This window comes from Strongylocentrotus purpuratus, unplaced genomic scaffold (assembly GCF_000002235.5).
Source record: "Strongylocentrotus purpuratus isolate Spur 01 unplaced genomic scaffold, Spur_5.0 spur5_scaffold_20, whole genome shotgun sequence".
Classification (NCBI taxonomy): Eukaryota; Metazoa; Echinodermata; class Echinoidea; order Camarodonta; family Strongylocentrotidae; genus Strongylocentrotus; species Strongylocentrotus purpuratus.
The window spans coordinates 47,943,581-47,961,657 of record NW_022145606.1 but is presented as its reverse complement, the minus strand read 5'-3'; the positions used below and the strand labels follow the sequence as shown (position 1 = coordinate 47,961,657).

General features: G+C 37.3%; 1 protein-coding gene across 1 annotated transcript; it reads left to right on the top strand.

Moving 5' to 3' along the window:
* Positions 1 to 4,877: 4,877 nt before the first annotated feature.
* On the top strand, positions 4,878 to 14,376 carry LOC763589 (retinol dehydrogenase 12). Its single transcript, XM_030993522.1, has 8 exons — positions 4,878 to 5,202; positions 6,092 to 6,177; positions 6,619 to 6,690; positions 7,374 to 7,515; positions 10,531 to 10,751; positions 11,327 to 11,483; positions 12,434 to 12,560; positions 13,691 to 14,376. Exons 1-8 carry the CDS (start codon positions 5,118 to 5,120, stop codon positions 13,782 to 13,784), a joined length of 984 nt encoding a protein of 327 aa, XP_030849382.1. The 5' UTR covers positions 4,878 to 5,117; the 3' UTR covers positions 13,785 to 14,376.
* The last annotated feature ends 3,701 nt before the right edge of the window (positions 14,377 to 18,077 follow it).

Here is an 18,077-nt window from a genome sequence, read left to right as displayed (position 1 = left end):
TTGACCGAGTTTTGGTAAAGTAACACGCACCGTACACAGAAAGCTATATATGGGACAACACGCATGTTGTCGGGGCTGGTACTACCTTGATTTCCTTGTCTTTCTATGCTCATTACTCAGCCAGTATACATTTTCTTCCAAAATTGTTTGGCACATGACATTTATTTGTAATCTTGAACATTCGGTGTAAGTTTCGTTTGATTCTGTGAGAATTCATTTTCTTTTTTTTACCAGTACTGGAGTTTATCTTTAAAGTCCGCTTGGTGGTCATGTGATTGCATTGTGGAAGAAACGTTGTGGAATCGATCAGAAATGGTTGATCATCTAGCATATATAAGTATTGGTGTGTACTGCAAGGTTTTGGAATCATCAAAATGATAAGAAATTTGGCCCCGTGTTGGTAATGTTACAAGCACTCTACATAGAAAGATGTATATGGGACTATGCGATATTTTAATATATCTGGATAGATAATAATTTACCAAATATATTAGTAGGCGGTGCGCCGGCAGCGCATATTTTTTTTACACAACTGTTTAGCCACTTCAGTCAAATATACTGTGTAAACGACTAGAGACAGAGTCTAGCATTACCCTTAGCAGTTTTGTTGGATTGCTGGAGCTGTACATGTGTTCATACTCGTTATTTGTTTCGGGTTAAATCTATCCTCTCTTCTCTTTCATTGGGTAATTCTGTGTTCTCCTTCAATCTATCCTCTTCTCTTTTGTCATGTATTTCTTCTTTTTTCTTCAATCTATCCTTTTTCTCTTTTGTTTTATGTATTTCTTTGTTCTCCTTCAATCTTACCTTTTCTCCTTCGTCATATTCCTAGCTTTCTACTTCTCTGTATTTCCCTGTTTTTCCTTAGTCTTCTAGATTTATAATCTTCGAAGCTCTTCAATTACGTATTTCTATGTTCTTCCTTTGACTTATCCTCTTCTCTTTCCTTATGTATTTCAATGTTTTTCCTTCTCCATATCCTCTCCACTATCCTCGTTCTCCCCTTTCTATCATCTTCCTTTCCCTGGGTGTACGTGCTTGCACATAGTGCGCTGACGACTTAGACTCTTTCACCAGAGCACTTCTTGGAATCTTTTCGCGAAAATGGCTAAACAGTTGTGTAAAAAAAATATGCGCTTCCCGGCAAAACGTATTATCACGTATTAGTCAAAACATATCCTTTCACATGAATGGTAGTAAGAGCTTTCATTTCATTTTTTGAGAGGGGTGCGTTTCCAGTAGCTTATAATAAAAACTGTCATTTGTCACTGATGACAAGTTTTGTGAAACACCCCCCCCCCCCCCCCCCCACCCCCCAGGATTTGTTTCAGAATCTGAGGCAAAGTTACCGAGTCACTTTAAAATCACGAGTGGTCCTCGAAAGTTCAAGTTGATAACAAGCACAGGTTATGTTTACAAACCACGGATATTTGATATTTACTTTATAAATATATTGCCTTGACAAAGAAACCATAATAGCCTGGACTTTGGACCGTGGTCGGAAATACGTTCAGGGGGGTGTTTCACAAAACTTGTCATCAGTGACAAATGCCAGTTTTTGTTATAAGCTACTGAAATCCTTGCTTCTGATTGGTTATCAGCAGATTTGTTACTGAATGTTGTCATTTGTCATTGAAAGGAGGCTTTGTGAAACGGGGCCCACGTGTTGTGAAAGAGATACAATATCGTACAATACAATCATAGGGACTAGCTCCTTTTCACATGCATTCAAAACTAAAGTTCGAAAGTTCTAGCTGTTTAGATAGCAATTTATTAAAGGGACAACAAAATTATTATATTCATGAAACTCTTCAGAAAAGGAAAAAGAAGGGAATTTAATTTACTCCCACGTTATAGGTTGTATTCACACATACATGTATACTGCTGTATCCAATTGGAACGTTATATATATCAATACTAATAATAATTTTATTAGAAGTAGTAGTAGTAGCAATAGTAGTAGTAGAAGTAGTAGTAGTAATGATTGTAGTAGTAGAAGCAGTCGACGTCGAAGTCGTAGTAGTAGTAGTAGTAGTAGTAGTAGTAGTAGTAGTAGTTGAAGTGGTAGTAGTAGTAGTAGTATTTGTAGTAGTAGTAGTAGTAGGAGTAGGGGTAGTGGTAGTAGAAGTAGTAAAACTAGGCCTAATAGTAATAGTAGTTATAGCAGCAGCAGGACAGAGCTTATTTGTCAAGGGTCCATTGTGCAAACCATAAACCGACCTTTAAACCAATTTCATGTAGGCCGTCTCCGTACAACGAAACATAATGCTAGTCAATATTAAATTGGCTGGTTGTGTGCTTACAACAACAACGAAATGATCGGGGTATGTATTATCATTGTGCATTCATTTTTCGAGTTTGTAAATGATTCCATGAATATCATAATCTTTGGAAACAGCGATGAAAAATGACTGTCCGTTTGCTTGTTTGAAGTAGGATGAATGTTATGCAGTTTGAAACAGAGACAACGCGCAACGCACGATGTTTTTCATTTATCTACAGACTTGCGTTATGGAAATATATATCAGTCTTTCATTTAATCATGATTGCATATCCGATAATTTATTGTTTCTAAATTTGTGTAATGTACCATGGTGCTGATTATAGCGTGGTGCTAAACAAGCCACCCAATAAAGACTCAACAACAACAACAACTACTACTACTACCTCAACTACTACTACTACTACTACTACAACTACTACAGTACAACTACTACTACAACTACACTTCAACTACTGATACAACTGCTACTACAACTACTCTTCAACTACTACTGCAACTACTACTACAACTACTTTCACAACTACTGCTACAACTACTACTACGACTACTACTACTACTACTACAACTACTACTAGCCTACAACTACACTTCAACTACTGATACAACTGCTACTACAACTACTCTTCAACTACTACTGCAACTACTACTACAGCTACTTTCACAACTACTGCTACAACTACTACTATGACTACTACTACTACTACTACTACTACAACTACTACTACAACTACACTTCAACTACTGCTACAACTGCTACTACAACTACTCTTCAACTACTACTGCAACTACTACTACAGCTACTTTCACAACTACTGCTACAACTACTACTATGACTACTACTACTACTACTACTACTACTACCGTTGCTGCTACTACTACTACTACTACTGCACTGCTACTACAACTACAACTACCACTACTACTACTACTACTACTACTACTACTACTGCTGCTGCTACTACTACTACTACTACTACTACTACTACAACTACTACTACAACTGCTACTACAACTACTATGACAACAACTACTACTACTACTACCGCTGATGTTACTACTACTACTACTACTACTACTACTACTACTACTACTACTACTGCTGCTGCTGCTGCTACTATTACTACTAGTACTACTACTACTACTACTACTTCTACTACTACTACTTCTGCTACTCCTACTTCTACTACTTCTACTAATTGAGAGTTTCAACTCTCTATGGGCAATAACAATAATGGGCTGGAGTGTGTTTGTAGTGATACAAAAATGCAGGAAGACTTTACGCTCACAATATATCGTCTCAGCTTTGGTGTTAAATGTTTGAACATGCGTTATATTTGTGCAGCCCTGCGAATTGAACTGCATTGAGTTCATGCGTGGAATACCTCAGTCATGTATAGCAATGTAATATTGCCTGATATTTTGCAGAATCTTCATGTTTTAAGCTACGAACTTAACTATCCCAATTTCTTGTTAAAACAAGATTCAGCGTTAAGCTTCATGTTGTCACATACATACAATATAACATGCAATATAACATACATGGCTGTAGAGTACCATATTGACGTATAAAATAGTAGCTATCATAAAAATCGAATGATATGCATGCTAAAAGACACCTATAATAACGAGGGGAAAAAATACAGTGGTGAGCATTTATTGAAGTAGATTGATTTACGTCTATAAAGTGTACTCGTCGTGCACGTCTACACTAATCTATTCAAGTATGCCCTTATTGCAATTTAGTTTCAGCCATGCAAGACTTACTCAATTGTTTACAAAAAAATAGGGTTGGAATGGAATGGAATACAACTCTATACGGTTGGTGGTATATGAAAACCGGGATAAAAGAAAATTGTCGGACGACCGATAAGGGATATACAGATAAAGTTCTGGTCATTCGATTGCATTGTGAAAGAAACTGTATGGAAGTGATTTGGAAAAGGCTGATCGTTTAGCAGATATGTATTCGTGTTAACTATGATAAGATAATAACTGCCCAGTTTTGCTAAAGATCCCATGCTTTGTACACAGATATGTGTACGCGGGACTACACTGTGACTTGAGATTGTGGTTAACAAATTTTACCTGTTAAAGGCCATTTTGAATATGAGATATTTTCAAGAGATGATTTTTACTATGATGCTCTTCCACACTAACATAAAAAAAACCCGAAACGTTCACAAATGATATGTTTACCTTTCCCAGAACTCAACTTTCTCTTTAAGTGCAGTTTCACAATTTGTAATTTATAGCGAGTCTGACGAAATGCAATATGGAATAATGTTGCTGGCAGGTAGTTACAAATTGTTTTTTTACCACTGTCACCTTCTTGTCAGGCACATCCGAATGCGGTGGTTAGGGCGGATCAATCCATGCAAGATTGTCAGAAAGAGGGGGGGGGGGGGGGGGGGGAGGGGGAGGCGTCCTTCGATTTAGGAAATCCTATTCGCCTTTTTCTAAATGTTCTCCATTTCCCCTTTTCCTTTTTAAGACTATGTATTACGGGGGAGTTGGTTTGACCCTTCCTGGATCCTTATGAGCCTTTATGTTCAGTAGTATTATTAAAAGAATACATATATAAATATATATATTAGGGGGCTTGAATTCATAATTTACATGTGCAGCGCCAACATACATTTATAATCTATATTTTTCGTTGGAAGGGGAGCTCATTTCTTTAATCATTTTTGGGGGAGGAAGGAGGTGCATTAGCCCCAATTAAGCACCCCTCTAGAACCGTTACTGTGTTACGCAATGAGATAGAATGTCATACTGAGGTTTTGCATTGACTATTTTTCCCAGGAATGCTGACTCTAACCTAACCCAACCCAACATGGGTTCCAGTCTCAGCTCCCAGCCAGACCTTCCCGAGGTGGATCTGAAAGGGAAAGTTATCATTGTGACAGGAGCCAATGCAGGTTTGATTACTCATCTTTAGCAATATTTCTTTCTTCTTGTTGTGTAATATTTTCATGATCGCAACTATCAACAACAAAAAACAAGGGCATTCAGATATCTTATTTCATGTCCAATAGATATCATGTTCGGATTGCGTAACTCATTATCTTAATGTTATAAAATTCCATCGGGTGACGTCCACATGATTGGGTCGCTTAAAGGGACTTGGTAACATAGTTCAGTTGGGATGAAATGGTGCTAAGGTAGCTATGACGGTAATGCTAATTGTACAGTTAAAGATTATCTGGAATTCTTAGTGGAAACAGACCATAAGTAATAAAAAAAATTGGGAAAACTGATCTGATCGATTCCTAGATTCTCCCGATAACATAATTATAATATAATTAAATTTGAGGTGAATGTAAATCGTCACAAAGCAATGAGTTGGCTCTATATACTATTTCAACATTACAGATTTTCACAAGCCTGTTTTATATGTCTTATTTTCACGTAAAACGGTTGGCAACATTCGGAAATTGGTTAGGAGAATGTACTGTTAGAGGAGGTTGAACATTGACGCTTTTACAGAAAACCATACATATCTTTGTGGTTTAAGAAATTTTTTCAGGATTCTTGTGCATGTTAGAGGGTTATAACAATAAAAGGAATAAAATAAGTAACATTTCATACACAAATTAGCAGTTTTTTCATCAACCTTCAACGATGTTACTGGTTCATTTTAAACAATAACATCACTTAGAAAAAGGTTAATACAATCCAATGTCCTTTAACAACATAAAATGGGACTTCAGAAGTTTCTTAACAGATGAAGCAATCTTCACAATAGTGAGGAGTTGGTTTCTAACGATATAAAATGCATTTCTCCTATTGCTTTTATTCTTTGTTCAGGAATTGGTTATGAGACAGCGAAATCCCTGGCTCAAATGGGAGCTAAGGTGATACTGGCCTGCAGATCGGAGACAAAAGCTCTTGGGGTAAGTATATTATGGGGGTCCGTCCAGAAAGTTTGGGCAACGTTTGTGACATACTAGAAGTAAGACAAATTATGTTTCCTATTAACTGTAACAATTTTTGCTCAAATTGAGTTTAGCATAACAAGCATAGCCAACTATCTTCATAAGGATCAAGCTTTATGGTTATCCAATATTATGAAACCAAAGTTTATGTAATGTTATATGAATATGGTGTCCATGTAACGCTGGTAAAAAGAGAAATGTGTATTAAGCAAAGATTTTGAAGAAAAGCAACTGAAGCAGGACCGATTCTGGCAGGGCACTATTATATGGATCAATGACATAAAGATCTTCAACGGATTATTTCATCTTCTATGTGTAGTAGAAAATCTCATAAAAACAAGCTCTTATTGTCAAATATGCGATTCTTTTATTAGCCCCGTAGTTGTTGTTTTCATGTAGGCAATCGATCGGATGAAACAAGAACATAATGAGGAGCAGGAAGTAAAAGGAAGGTCAAAAGTGAAAAGTCAGGTATGCGTATCATCAGGATGGATGACATTTTCTACACAAAAAAATAACACAATCAATGCAATTATTATCAATATCAATTATGTTGATGAAAATTATTAAATAATATTTTGATCCATTCCGTTTTGTTATGGCGACCCCCCCCCCCCCCCACAAGCCCCGTGCTTTTAGGGAATTTCCCCTCCTTCCTACATTTCAACTATTTTAGGTAATGATATGTTTAATTTGATTTTATGATGGAAATAAACGATTATTTGATGTAAGAATAAAATATTGGTGCATTATTGAGCCTAACGAGAATTTAACACTTTTGTTTAAACCGTATTTTTGATAACCATGTTTAACTAGCTTGTTAGCAGTTTTTGTGACTTTAATTCTACTCCATTCCTATTTGTATACACTTTCATATGTGTTAGCTAGTCTCCCCCCCCCCCCCCCACAAACACGTTCCTTTTCAGTGAGGAAAGGAAGAAATCCTTTAATACAAAATTAGGATTAGCTTTTTTGACTAAATTTCCCCATGACTCGTGTTTTGTCTTTTACGACAGAAAGTCACAATTTTAAGCTGTCCATTTATGCAATTATGGTTGTAAATATTCACATTTTCAGACAAAACCTACACTAATTGCAGGTAACATGTTGTACTTCAAAATTGATCTCGTTCAACTTTATATTACACCGATCAGGTCGAAGAACTTGACCTTGTATACATGAACCTTGACCTCGGGTCACTAGCGAGTACAACGAACTTTGCAGAGTCATTCAAAGCCAGAGGATTACCCTTGCATGCTCTGGTATGTAATGCTGGCATGGCCTACGGACCTGATGGTAAGGTATATTTATTCGTACTACACTAATAGTTTTCCTAACATCATGATAACGATAAATTATGCAATTTCTCTGCTTAACTTTTTCATAGTAAATTTATCAAAAGCCTCAGACAAGGTCTATTCGGGAGCATCGTGGCTATCTTTTTTTCTTTTTGTTGCTTTAATATAACTCATGAAGAATGAATCATTTTGAGGTGATTCTTCAATGCTCAGCATGATTGTAAAGAGTTCCACAAATAATTTGTTTCGGTCGCTTTGGTGAGTCCCCTATAAAATGGTCGAACATAATAGTATTATGTCATAATACGTAATGCGAATATGACTTCTATTAGCAATACGACAGGGTGTTTTTTTTTTCTTCTCAAATGTAATCTTGAGATAATAAGAGTTTTCTCGAGGGTGAGGGGTAGGGTGGGTTTGTCGGGGGTTAATTGGGAGTCAAACTGGTGCGTTTATTAGGTCTTTCAATTAGATATGTACATATCGTACCCTATACTATCATACCCCACTATCGAACCCCACTATACGAAAGTGATTTGCGGGATGTCGCGTTTATCGTCTCTTCACGATTCAAAATAAAGGCCTTGTTTCTGCGCAGCTGTTTTGCGCCGTTGGACCCGGGAAGCAGACAGTTTCTCGGAGGTCAACTACACACACATGCTTGTACACAACACATGGCGGGATAGCCTCCGAACCGGAAATTAACCTGGGAAGGTCCGATTTGTATGTGGGGTTCAAAACAGCTTTGCGTTTATCATCTCTCAGAAACGTGATTCTGGCTGTATGTCACATTCAAAACACACCTTTTTGCGTCTTTAGATATATATCTAAAGACCTTTAAAAAAGGCTTTGCGTTTATCACCTTCTAAATTGGCCTAAAAGACGTTTGAGAAACCTGATTCTCTCCAAAAATTTGGTCAATAAACGCACCCTATGTATGGATGTGCGACAGCTCAGTTGGTAGAGCAGTGGTTTCGTAATCGGCCCGGTAATCCGGTGACCCGGGTTCGAAACCAAGTCGATGCGCTAGTGCCTTTTGGTATCAAAGGCATTAATCCTCATTACCAGGTCCCTCGAATTGGACCAAAATCCGTCGCACAGTGGGCCAGGGAGGAACCAAAGTGCGCCAAAACTCATGTTTGGGGATTTATTTTTTATAAATCCAGAGGAAATGTTTGGATTTCCAGGGATTTACGCTAAAATTTTATTACCAACATTTTCTCTGATGTCTAAGCTTTAAGTTGATACCAGATTTGGCTGCCCGATTCTTCCCGTTATTATGTTAGAGCCGTTTTCCTTGCAACATTGCCCCGAAAATGTGTTTATTTCGGTCCGCGGTGTCAGAATAAGTGTCACGCGCCCCCTCGCGCCGTGATTTATGACCACGAATCCTTCATGATTCAGCCGCGGACCCCCAAAACCCACATTTTTCGGGGCAATGTGGCAAGGAAAACGGCTCTAACATAATAACGGGAAGTCTTTAGATATATATCTAAAGACCTTTAAAAAAGGCTTTGCGTTTATCACCTTCTAAATTGGCCTAAAAGACGTTTGAGAAACCTGATTCTCTCCAAAAATTTGGTCAATAAACGCACCCTATGTATGGATGTGCGACAGCTCAGTTGGTAGAGCAGTGGTTTCGTAATCGGCCCGGTAATCCGGTGACCCGGGTTCGAAACCAAGTCGATGCGCTAGTGCCTTTTGGTATCAAAGGCATTAATCCTCATTACCAGGTCCCTCGAATTGGACCAAAATCCGTCGCACAGTGGGCCAGGGAGGAACCAAAGTGCGCCAAAACTCATGTTTGGGGATTTATTTTTTATAAATCCAGAGGAAATGTTTGGATTTCCAGGGATTTACGCTAAAATTTTATTACCAACATTTTCTCTGATGTCTAAGCTTTAAGTTGATACCAGATTTGGCTGCCCGATTCTTCCCGTTATTATGTTAGAGCCGTTTTCCTTGCAACATTGCCCCGAAAATGTGTTTATTTCGGTCCGCGGTGTCAGAATAAGTGTCACGCGCCCCCTCGCGCCGTGATTTATGACCACGAATCCTTCATGATTCAGCCGCGGACCCCCAAAACCCACATTTTTCGGGGCAATGTGGCAAGGGAAATCGGCTCTAACATAACAACGGGCAAGATCGGGCAGCCAAATTTGGTATCAACCTAAAGCTTAGACATCAGAGGAAATGGTGGTATTAAAATTTAAGCGGTACACTGTGGAGATCTAAACATTTCTTCTGGATTTATAAAAAGCATGGATAATTAGTCCATTTTTCAGTGAATTACCCTATAATATATCATGAAGATTGTGTTTCTATTAATTTTAACCCATTCATTCAACGAAATGAACTATCAGGAATATGTGAGAGCAATTTCATATCAATAACTTAAAAACTTCATGTTGAATTGAAAGATTTATAAAATAAGTCACTTTTGCACTAAAACTGTGAATATGTAGGATTTTGCTGTTTGAAGTAGTAAATTTATACCCTTATTGTGCATAACGGAATTAGATATTTCACTGAGGTATTCCTCTATGTATTACCTTTCAACTGGGCAAGAAAAAAATTGAAAAAAAAAAATCACCCAAACTTAGTTTTGGCGCACTTTGGTTCCTCCCTGGCCCACTGTGCGTCGGTCCTCTGGTTGCTTACTAACAAGCATTTATGCTTTCTTAGCAGTCAGATAAAATATCCACCACTAAAATTTGTGTATACGCAATTACACCGTTATTTACAACTACAGTATCAAAGATTCCCTAACATTTGGATATACCAACCGACCTGCACTTTTTCTATGTAACAATTTCTTTATCTTGTTTTCATTTGAAAAGAACCGAGCGTGGATGGGCTCGAGATTCACTTCCATGTCAATTATCACTCCCACTTCCCGTTGATTCTGCAATTACTTCCGGTGCACCGTATCAATGATTCCCTAACATGTTGATACACCGACCTACACTGTTTATATGTAACGAGTTCTTTATCCTTTTTTTCCTTTGAAAAGAACCGAGCGTGGATGGACTCGAGATTCACTTCCAGGTCAATTACCTGTCCCACTTCCTGTTGATTCTGCAATTACTTCCGGTGTTGAAGAGCTCTGGACCTAATAGTCGCGTCGTTCTCGTCGCTTCTCTGGCGTATCGATTCGCAAGATGGAATGAAGAGGATATACAGGGAACAAATGAGAACAAAACTACCATTTACTCAAATACCAAGTTGTATCAGGTTAGCGTTTTTTGTTATAAATATTTGTATACAATTAAGGTACAAAGATACAAGGATTAGATTACGGCGACGATACAGACTGAATTATATCGAAATTCTTTTTCCTTGCAACAATCGTGACAATTAATGGTTCAAAAGCTCATATCATACTTATCGCTTCCATGGCATATCAAGTTGCAAGATTGAATGGAGGGAATGTACATGGGACCAATTCTGAGAACAAAACTACAATCTATTCTATGCATGTATAATTAAAAAACAACTGTATCAGGTTAGTGATAAGGATGCGCGGGGTAGATCACGATGATGACGACACAAATTATGATGATCACGCTGATGGAGATGTTGTCGTTATTTGTTATGATGATGGTGATTTTGATGATAATGGTCTCTCAAGGGATGTACGTATCGTGGTCACAAATCTTACAGAATTTACATTGTTTGAAAATTCATTATTGAAGGATTTCTTTTTAAATCTAACGATCGTAATGGTGAGAGCAATCAATTGCATGAATGGCCTGCCATAGTTAAGTCCAACTTAAAGTCGATCTTAGTCTTTGTGAAACACTCCCCAGATCATGCAGATGCTCGCTTTGGAGAGACGCCTGGAAGGATCTGGAATTGGAATCTTTTCCGTGCACCCAGGTATCGTGGAGACAGAGCTTGTAAAGAGAGAGGGACAGCGAATTCCAACGATGACCAGCTTGTTTGCCAGACTGGGCATGTCTACACGTAAGTTTGGTTGTCCAATAGACCAGTTCACATGTCTCAAATGACCTCGAATATCCACAGATCTTCAAAATATGAAGAGTTCCCACTTTGTACAGTTTGAAAAAATACTCCTATAGCGATGGAGGTGGTACATAAATAGCCTTTGTTTCCCCCTTTTCAAAGAATACTCCCACATGTGTATCATGGGGGCAGTGCTTGTGCATAAATGAATAATGATTACATAACTTTCATGAGCACGTATCCAGTATTTCGTCTCCGTGTATTTCACAATTTGGTATGCAATGACCTTTATCTGCTCATGCTCAGACTGCAACTATGAACTGGCTCAATTTTCAAGTGATAGCTCATTTGTGTTGCCTGATAAAGTATGTGTATGTGTATAAGTATAATGGGGCGTTGCAAGATTGATTGCAAGTCGCAAAATTTGCAACTGATATTTGCAATCGATTGCAACTCCAGTTTCAGGCAACGCCCCACCAGCATCCTAAATTTCATAGGATTTTGTTAGGATTAAAGTTTTAACAATTTAATTCATTTAACTAAATCTAGCTTTTATCCCCACCCCCCTCTCTCTCTCCATCTCTTTCTTACTAATGGGGCGTTGCAAGATAAATTTGAATATAGATGTGGGTATATATTTGAATATAATGTATTAATATGATTGTAAGTATATGCGGCATCCATTGCTCCGAATTAAATTGTCTCTTTAACGTTCTTTCATTCACATACAAAAATCATACAATACAAAATGGTTCACAAAAAGTAATGTTACACAAGCCACGAGCAAGCATAGTTCGATTTGAGATTTTAACAGTACAATAATCCACTTAGGATACCATATATGTGCAGGGAATACAGTGTGTAAACACTTTACAGAATAAAGAAGAAGATTTAGCATTGACAGATTTTCAACTTCCATATTTCGATGTTCTGTAATTTCGTCCCGCTAGATTTCTTACGTAATCCTTTTAAGGGTGCACTGACTACCCTTCACGCTGCTGCCAACCCGACATACGATGGCAAGACTGCCCTCTACTTCGAAAACTCGAAACCACACAGTCTGACGTCACTACCGCGGTAAGGCTCCCCATTGACATGTAGCGAGTATTCAGAAATTAAAGGGCAACAAACCTTTGTAATGAGATCATTTTGTATCGATGTACAAAGTAGGAGAAATATAATGGCGAAAGTCTGGATCCAATCGGACCAATAATAAGAGAGTTATGAATTAAAACTAATAATATTATGAGATCACTAACTCTATGCGAATGAAATAGACATGTTTTTTTGACTTAAATGAATCAATATCAATTATGTGCGTGGAATAATATGAACCAAGACATTTAAGAAGTGGTTTCCATGCGTAATGAACAGGGCCCCATTTCACAAAACTTGTCATCAGTGACAAATGGAAGTTTTTTTTTATTGGCTACTGAAATCCTTGCTTCTGATTGGTTATCAGCATATTTATCACTGATGTGTGTCATTTGTCATTGAAAAGAGCTATGTGAAACGGGTCCCAGGTGTTGTGGTCTAATTATTGATAATGGCACCGGATTGTAGAGAACAAGGTACAAGGTCAAATCCCTGCCCATCAATAAGGCCCTTTGTCCAGACATTCATCTAGATTTTCCACTCTTCGCCCGGGTGTATAAATGGGTACCTGACATGCTTGAGCCCTAGTTACCTTTGCGGCTCCTTAATATAACCAGGATAATAATGTCCAAGCGCCATGCACCTCACTGGTTGATGGATATGAGCGCTATATAAGAGGCCAGTGATATTTTCATTTTCATTATTATTAAAGGCATCGTTAACAATGTTAAATCTGAGATGCATAGTCCTACGTACGTGTTATCAGTGTCTATGATTATGGTGTGATATTGAAGCCCTAAACAAATTGCGCTTCAAATTGATCATGAAGTGCCTCAAAAAAGCAAAAATAGTTGAGTGACCTGTTTTACCATACTCATTTTCCCCAATAGACCCAATAGGAAAACGAAAAAAGAAATTTCGATTTTCAATCATAAATATCTTGATAATCAGACAGGCGATCGGCTTGTAAAAGTCATGGGATTCCTGACTGACCTAAATGTTTATAATTATGATAGCAGCATGAGCTAAATCCAGGATTTTGTTTCAGAATCTGTTACCGAATCACTTTAATAAAATGGTTCCCTATTAACTGGTTTCTCCTTCTCCACCAGTGACCGCTGGAAGCAGGAGCATCTATGGAAATATTCTGTGGAGTGTTTGAGGAACTACATCACAGAGGATATGCTGGATATTTTCACTTCGTGAGATGCAGATCATGGACTTCTTTTCCATCTTCATCAACATGAACAATGTGGACACCATGAGGATGTAGGTTGTGTTTCGTTGGACGAACTGATCAGAGGCATTACGTGCGTCCGCACAGTGGAGGGGCACTGATATCTTGGGGGCACCGGTCGGTCATGCTCAGCAAATTAAACGGGAATTTTAAATGCCACTAATTAGTAAGGTCTTATCAATTTGTTTCCTCTCCATTTTCCTTTTCTCTCTTCTCTTTTATATATGTTTATCTGTTCCTCTGTGCTTATACATATTACATATACATAATTATATTTGCCTTCCGATTGGGGGAGATACATGCCCCCATGTGCCCCATTGCAGCTACGCCACTGGTACTTATTAAAGGAGAGCTTGTCTAACATTGTTGGTGACATTCGTTCAGCCACTCAACTACAAACATTCTGGCGATGTAAACTGTATTTCTCTACTGCTCCCTATGTACAGTTGTTGTTGGATGTATTTTGGGCGTTCAGTCAAAGTTGACTTCTTCCATTGAATCCAATTTAAAGAGAAGGTTGAGTTCTGGGAAGAGGTGAAAAATAATTTGTGAGCATTACTCATTCTTATTATGCAAGTATGGAAGAACATCAGTTAAGACATGTTCCCTGAAAAGCATGGCTCTTCAAATGCCATCATATTCTAAATATGCATGTAACATCGTAAAAATCGGGGGGGGGGGGGGCGGCTTTTTACGCTACGTGTTCGTGTAGTCCCATATACATCTTTCTGTGCAAGTGTTTGTAACTTTACCAAGACTTGGCCAAATTTCTTATCATTTTGATGATTCCAGAACCTTGCAATACACACAAATTCTTATATGCTAGATGATCAACCTTTTCTGGTCGGTTCCACATCGTTTCTTTCACAATGCTATCGCATGGCCAGAACTCAACTTCATCTTTAATAACCTCTACCGGTGCCATTTATGTATCATTAGTCAAAGAGTGTACTTTCAGCTTAAATAACCTGAGAAATCATCATTTGCTGTGCCTTCACCACAATATTTGTAAACAAACCTTTTTTAAATTCGTCTTTTTGTAAAACATGAAATGCATTACAAGGATACAACTCTAATGTATGTACAAGTAAATGTACATTTGCTTCACACGTTTTGATATGTCTTATTTGCTAATCACAATTTAAGTCCTTCGTGGAAAAGTAACAATGTTTTTTTTTTTAAATACAAATTATGTAACAGAACAGTCAAATCCTGTTGTATTTGTTTGTGTGTGTACACGAATGATTTTCCGAACGTTACAAAGATAACGCGGGAAATGAGTTAGTTTTAGTTCATTGGTTGTATTACTTGTAAAATGTTGAAGCGACAGGTGCTATTATTTGTACCCTGCGATTCTATTCAACGCGATATCTATGTAACATTTGAAAATATCACGTCTTACAAAATTCATTTCAATTTTCAATTCGTTTTATTAAACCATTTAAAATAAAAACAAGTATACAAATCATGCAGGGATGAACATTATTGATATACTGTAAATGATCAGGGTGCCCCTAAAAGCCGAGGCTTGAGTATTGGGGCACCCAATACATAATGAAATATCAAAAGAATAAACATGAGATACAAAGCAAACTTAAACAAAAAAACATTAAAACACTAAGCACTTAACATACAGCTAAGGGAAAATAGGAAAAGGTGAAATAAGAAAACGTAGGGAGGAGAGATAAAATCACATGTTTATTTGGCATAGGTAGTTATTATTGAACGTTTGAGTTTGGTTTCAAATGAAGTAATATTAATGCTGGAAATTACATCAGAAGGGAGGGAATTCCATATCCGAGGACCAGTAGATTTAAATGCAATAAGAGTTGACTGATTGAGTGCTAATGGAAATGGAATTTAGAGTGGGAACGGGTATTATATTGATGGCAATCTTCATTATACTGAAATAAATGTATTACATTACGACGTGCTAAATTATGTTTCACGTAATACATCAGGATCGCAATTTGGATTTTATGAATATAAAAAATAAGCATAACTTTATGAAATTCCCACATAATGCAGGAAATCTTACTACAATACTACTATATTGTGTTACTCAGTACGGGAGCCTAGTCAAATACAAACTATGCCTTTTATTTAAGCTCCCCTCATTTCACGTTGTTCTACCTTGCCTGTTATTTCTACATATTTCGAAATTTCGTACTTATTTTCCGTACATTATATTTGATTTGAAATCTTTATTTTTGTTTTCTTGTGTGAAATCTACTCTTATAATAATATACGCCTGTTAAAAAAGAAAGAAAAAATGATCTAAACTGATTTTCTATGTAAAATGTGGAATAAATAAAAATCCAAACTTCAAACTTCACACAATTAACATTAGGATGGCCAAGCAATAAATGTGTATGAAGATATTGTCAAAAGAAGTCAAGTTGCAATTTGTTGGAGAGAGGCTATATTGAAGTATTATAATAAATATATGCATGAAATAAAATGTTATAGCCTTACTGTGATATCTTTGATATTGTGTTGACTGAAAGAGGCACTAGTTACTAACTCTTGCTTGACAGATATACAAATCCAATAGTATTATTCTTTGAGATGGTAGTGCTTCATTGATGCGCTTTAATTATCAAACAGCGTAAATAGTGATAGAATCCGGAGATAGCACGTTAAAGGGATAATTGAGTTCTGTTGCAGAGGGTTCTACACAAAATAATTGTTCGTGATAAAATGAAAAACTGAGTGTCAAATTTGAAAGGACATACAATTGTTGTTTGATCAAAATCGGTTCAAAGATGGCTGAAATTTCACACATTTTGGCGTCTAAAACTACCTTCATAGCAACTTTAGGTTCTAAAAGGGCACTAGAAATGTCACAGATAAGAATAAGAGCAATAACCATGCACTTTGAAGGCATTTGCGGTCTGAAAACAGAACTCAACTGTCCCTTTAACAAAAGCAACAGCAAAACAACAACAAAAACAACGAATCAATAATATAACAACAAAAACAATCCCTAAAACAAAACACCAACAAACAAAGACCAAAAAAAATCACAAATCATAAGTTTTGTGAGATCACTTCAGGAGAAGCTATATAAAGGAAAATAATATAATATATGAGGATTCTTCTTGGGCTATGTTTTCTGTGCGTTTTGTTTTATCGTTATTTTGCTCATGTTAAGGGGTGATATTGGTAAAAGAGATCAACAGGCTCAGCTCCAATCACGTGATCATTTTTTCCTTCTTCATAAAACACATGATTGCTTGGCTTTATAGCTCAGATGATATTAAACGCAATGATGTAACAGACAATTAGCATTGAAATATCATTGACACTGACAGTTTTTGTGTGTCTTGGAATGCAAAATTATTTTGTTACAGGAAATGAAATACGAACCTACTTTGAAGCAATGCTTGTTAGATGAAGGTTCGCACAATAATTAGTTAAACTTCATCCATTCACAACTTAATTTTGGAGAAATTACGGAATAAATAAAAACATTACAGACAAAAAAAGAAAGAAACAAAAACAAATAAGAACAGTAGAAGAAAAAAATGAGTGAGGGAGTAACAAACAGAGAAAGCGGGAAAACAGCAGAAAGGGTCTGGAAGAAGAAGGAGACAGACAGAGAGAGACAAAAGAGGGGGTAAAGGGAGAGGGAGAGAGAGAGAGAGAGAGAGACAGGAGGGAGGGAAATAGAGAGAGAGAGAGAGATAGAGACAGAGACAGAGAGAGGGAAAGAGAGAGAGAGAGAGAGAGAGGGTTGCCATGGAGGAATGATTTTTGGGTAGTATGATATAGAAACCTACCTCTGTAAAGTTACATGAATATAGTAACAAAGCATTCAATCAAGAGCCCTGTTTTATAAAATGTTGCGATTGGTCCGAATCAATCGTAAGTCCTCTAATCACTCGCAAGATTGTAGTCCCCTCTCTTTCATGTACATCATTGCGATCGATATCAGTCGCAAATAAGTTGCAATTAATTCCAAATGTTTATATTAGTTGAGGCCCTTGTAACCAAAATAGCATATTTTATTTTTCTAGTTTCCTGCAATGTATGTACTTATTCACCACATGCATCCTACCGTGACGAAATCCCCCCCCCCCCCCCCCACGGGATCACGATGCGTCTTCATGCGACTTATTACTACTATTCTTAATATTGACAAAAGTAGGCCCGGAGCATAGACATTGTAAAGGCATACACAACTAATGTATGAACTGAATTTGTGTATGATTGGATTGCCGTCATGGTCCAACTAGTTGAACTTCTCATAGTTAGTCATT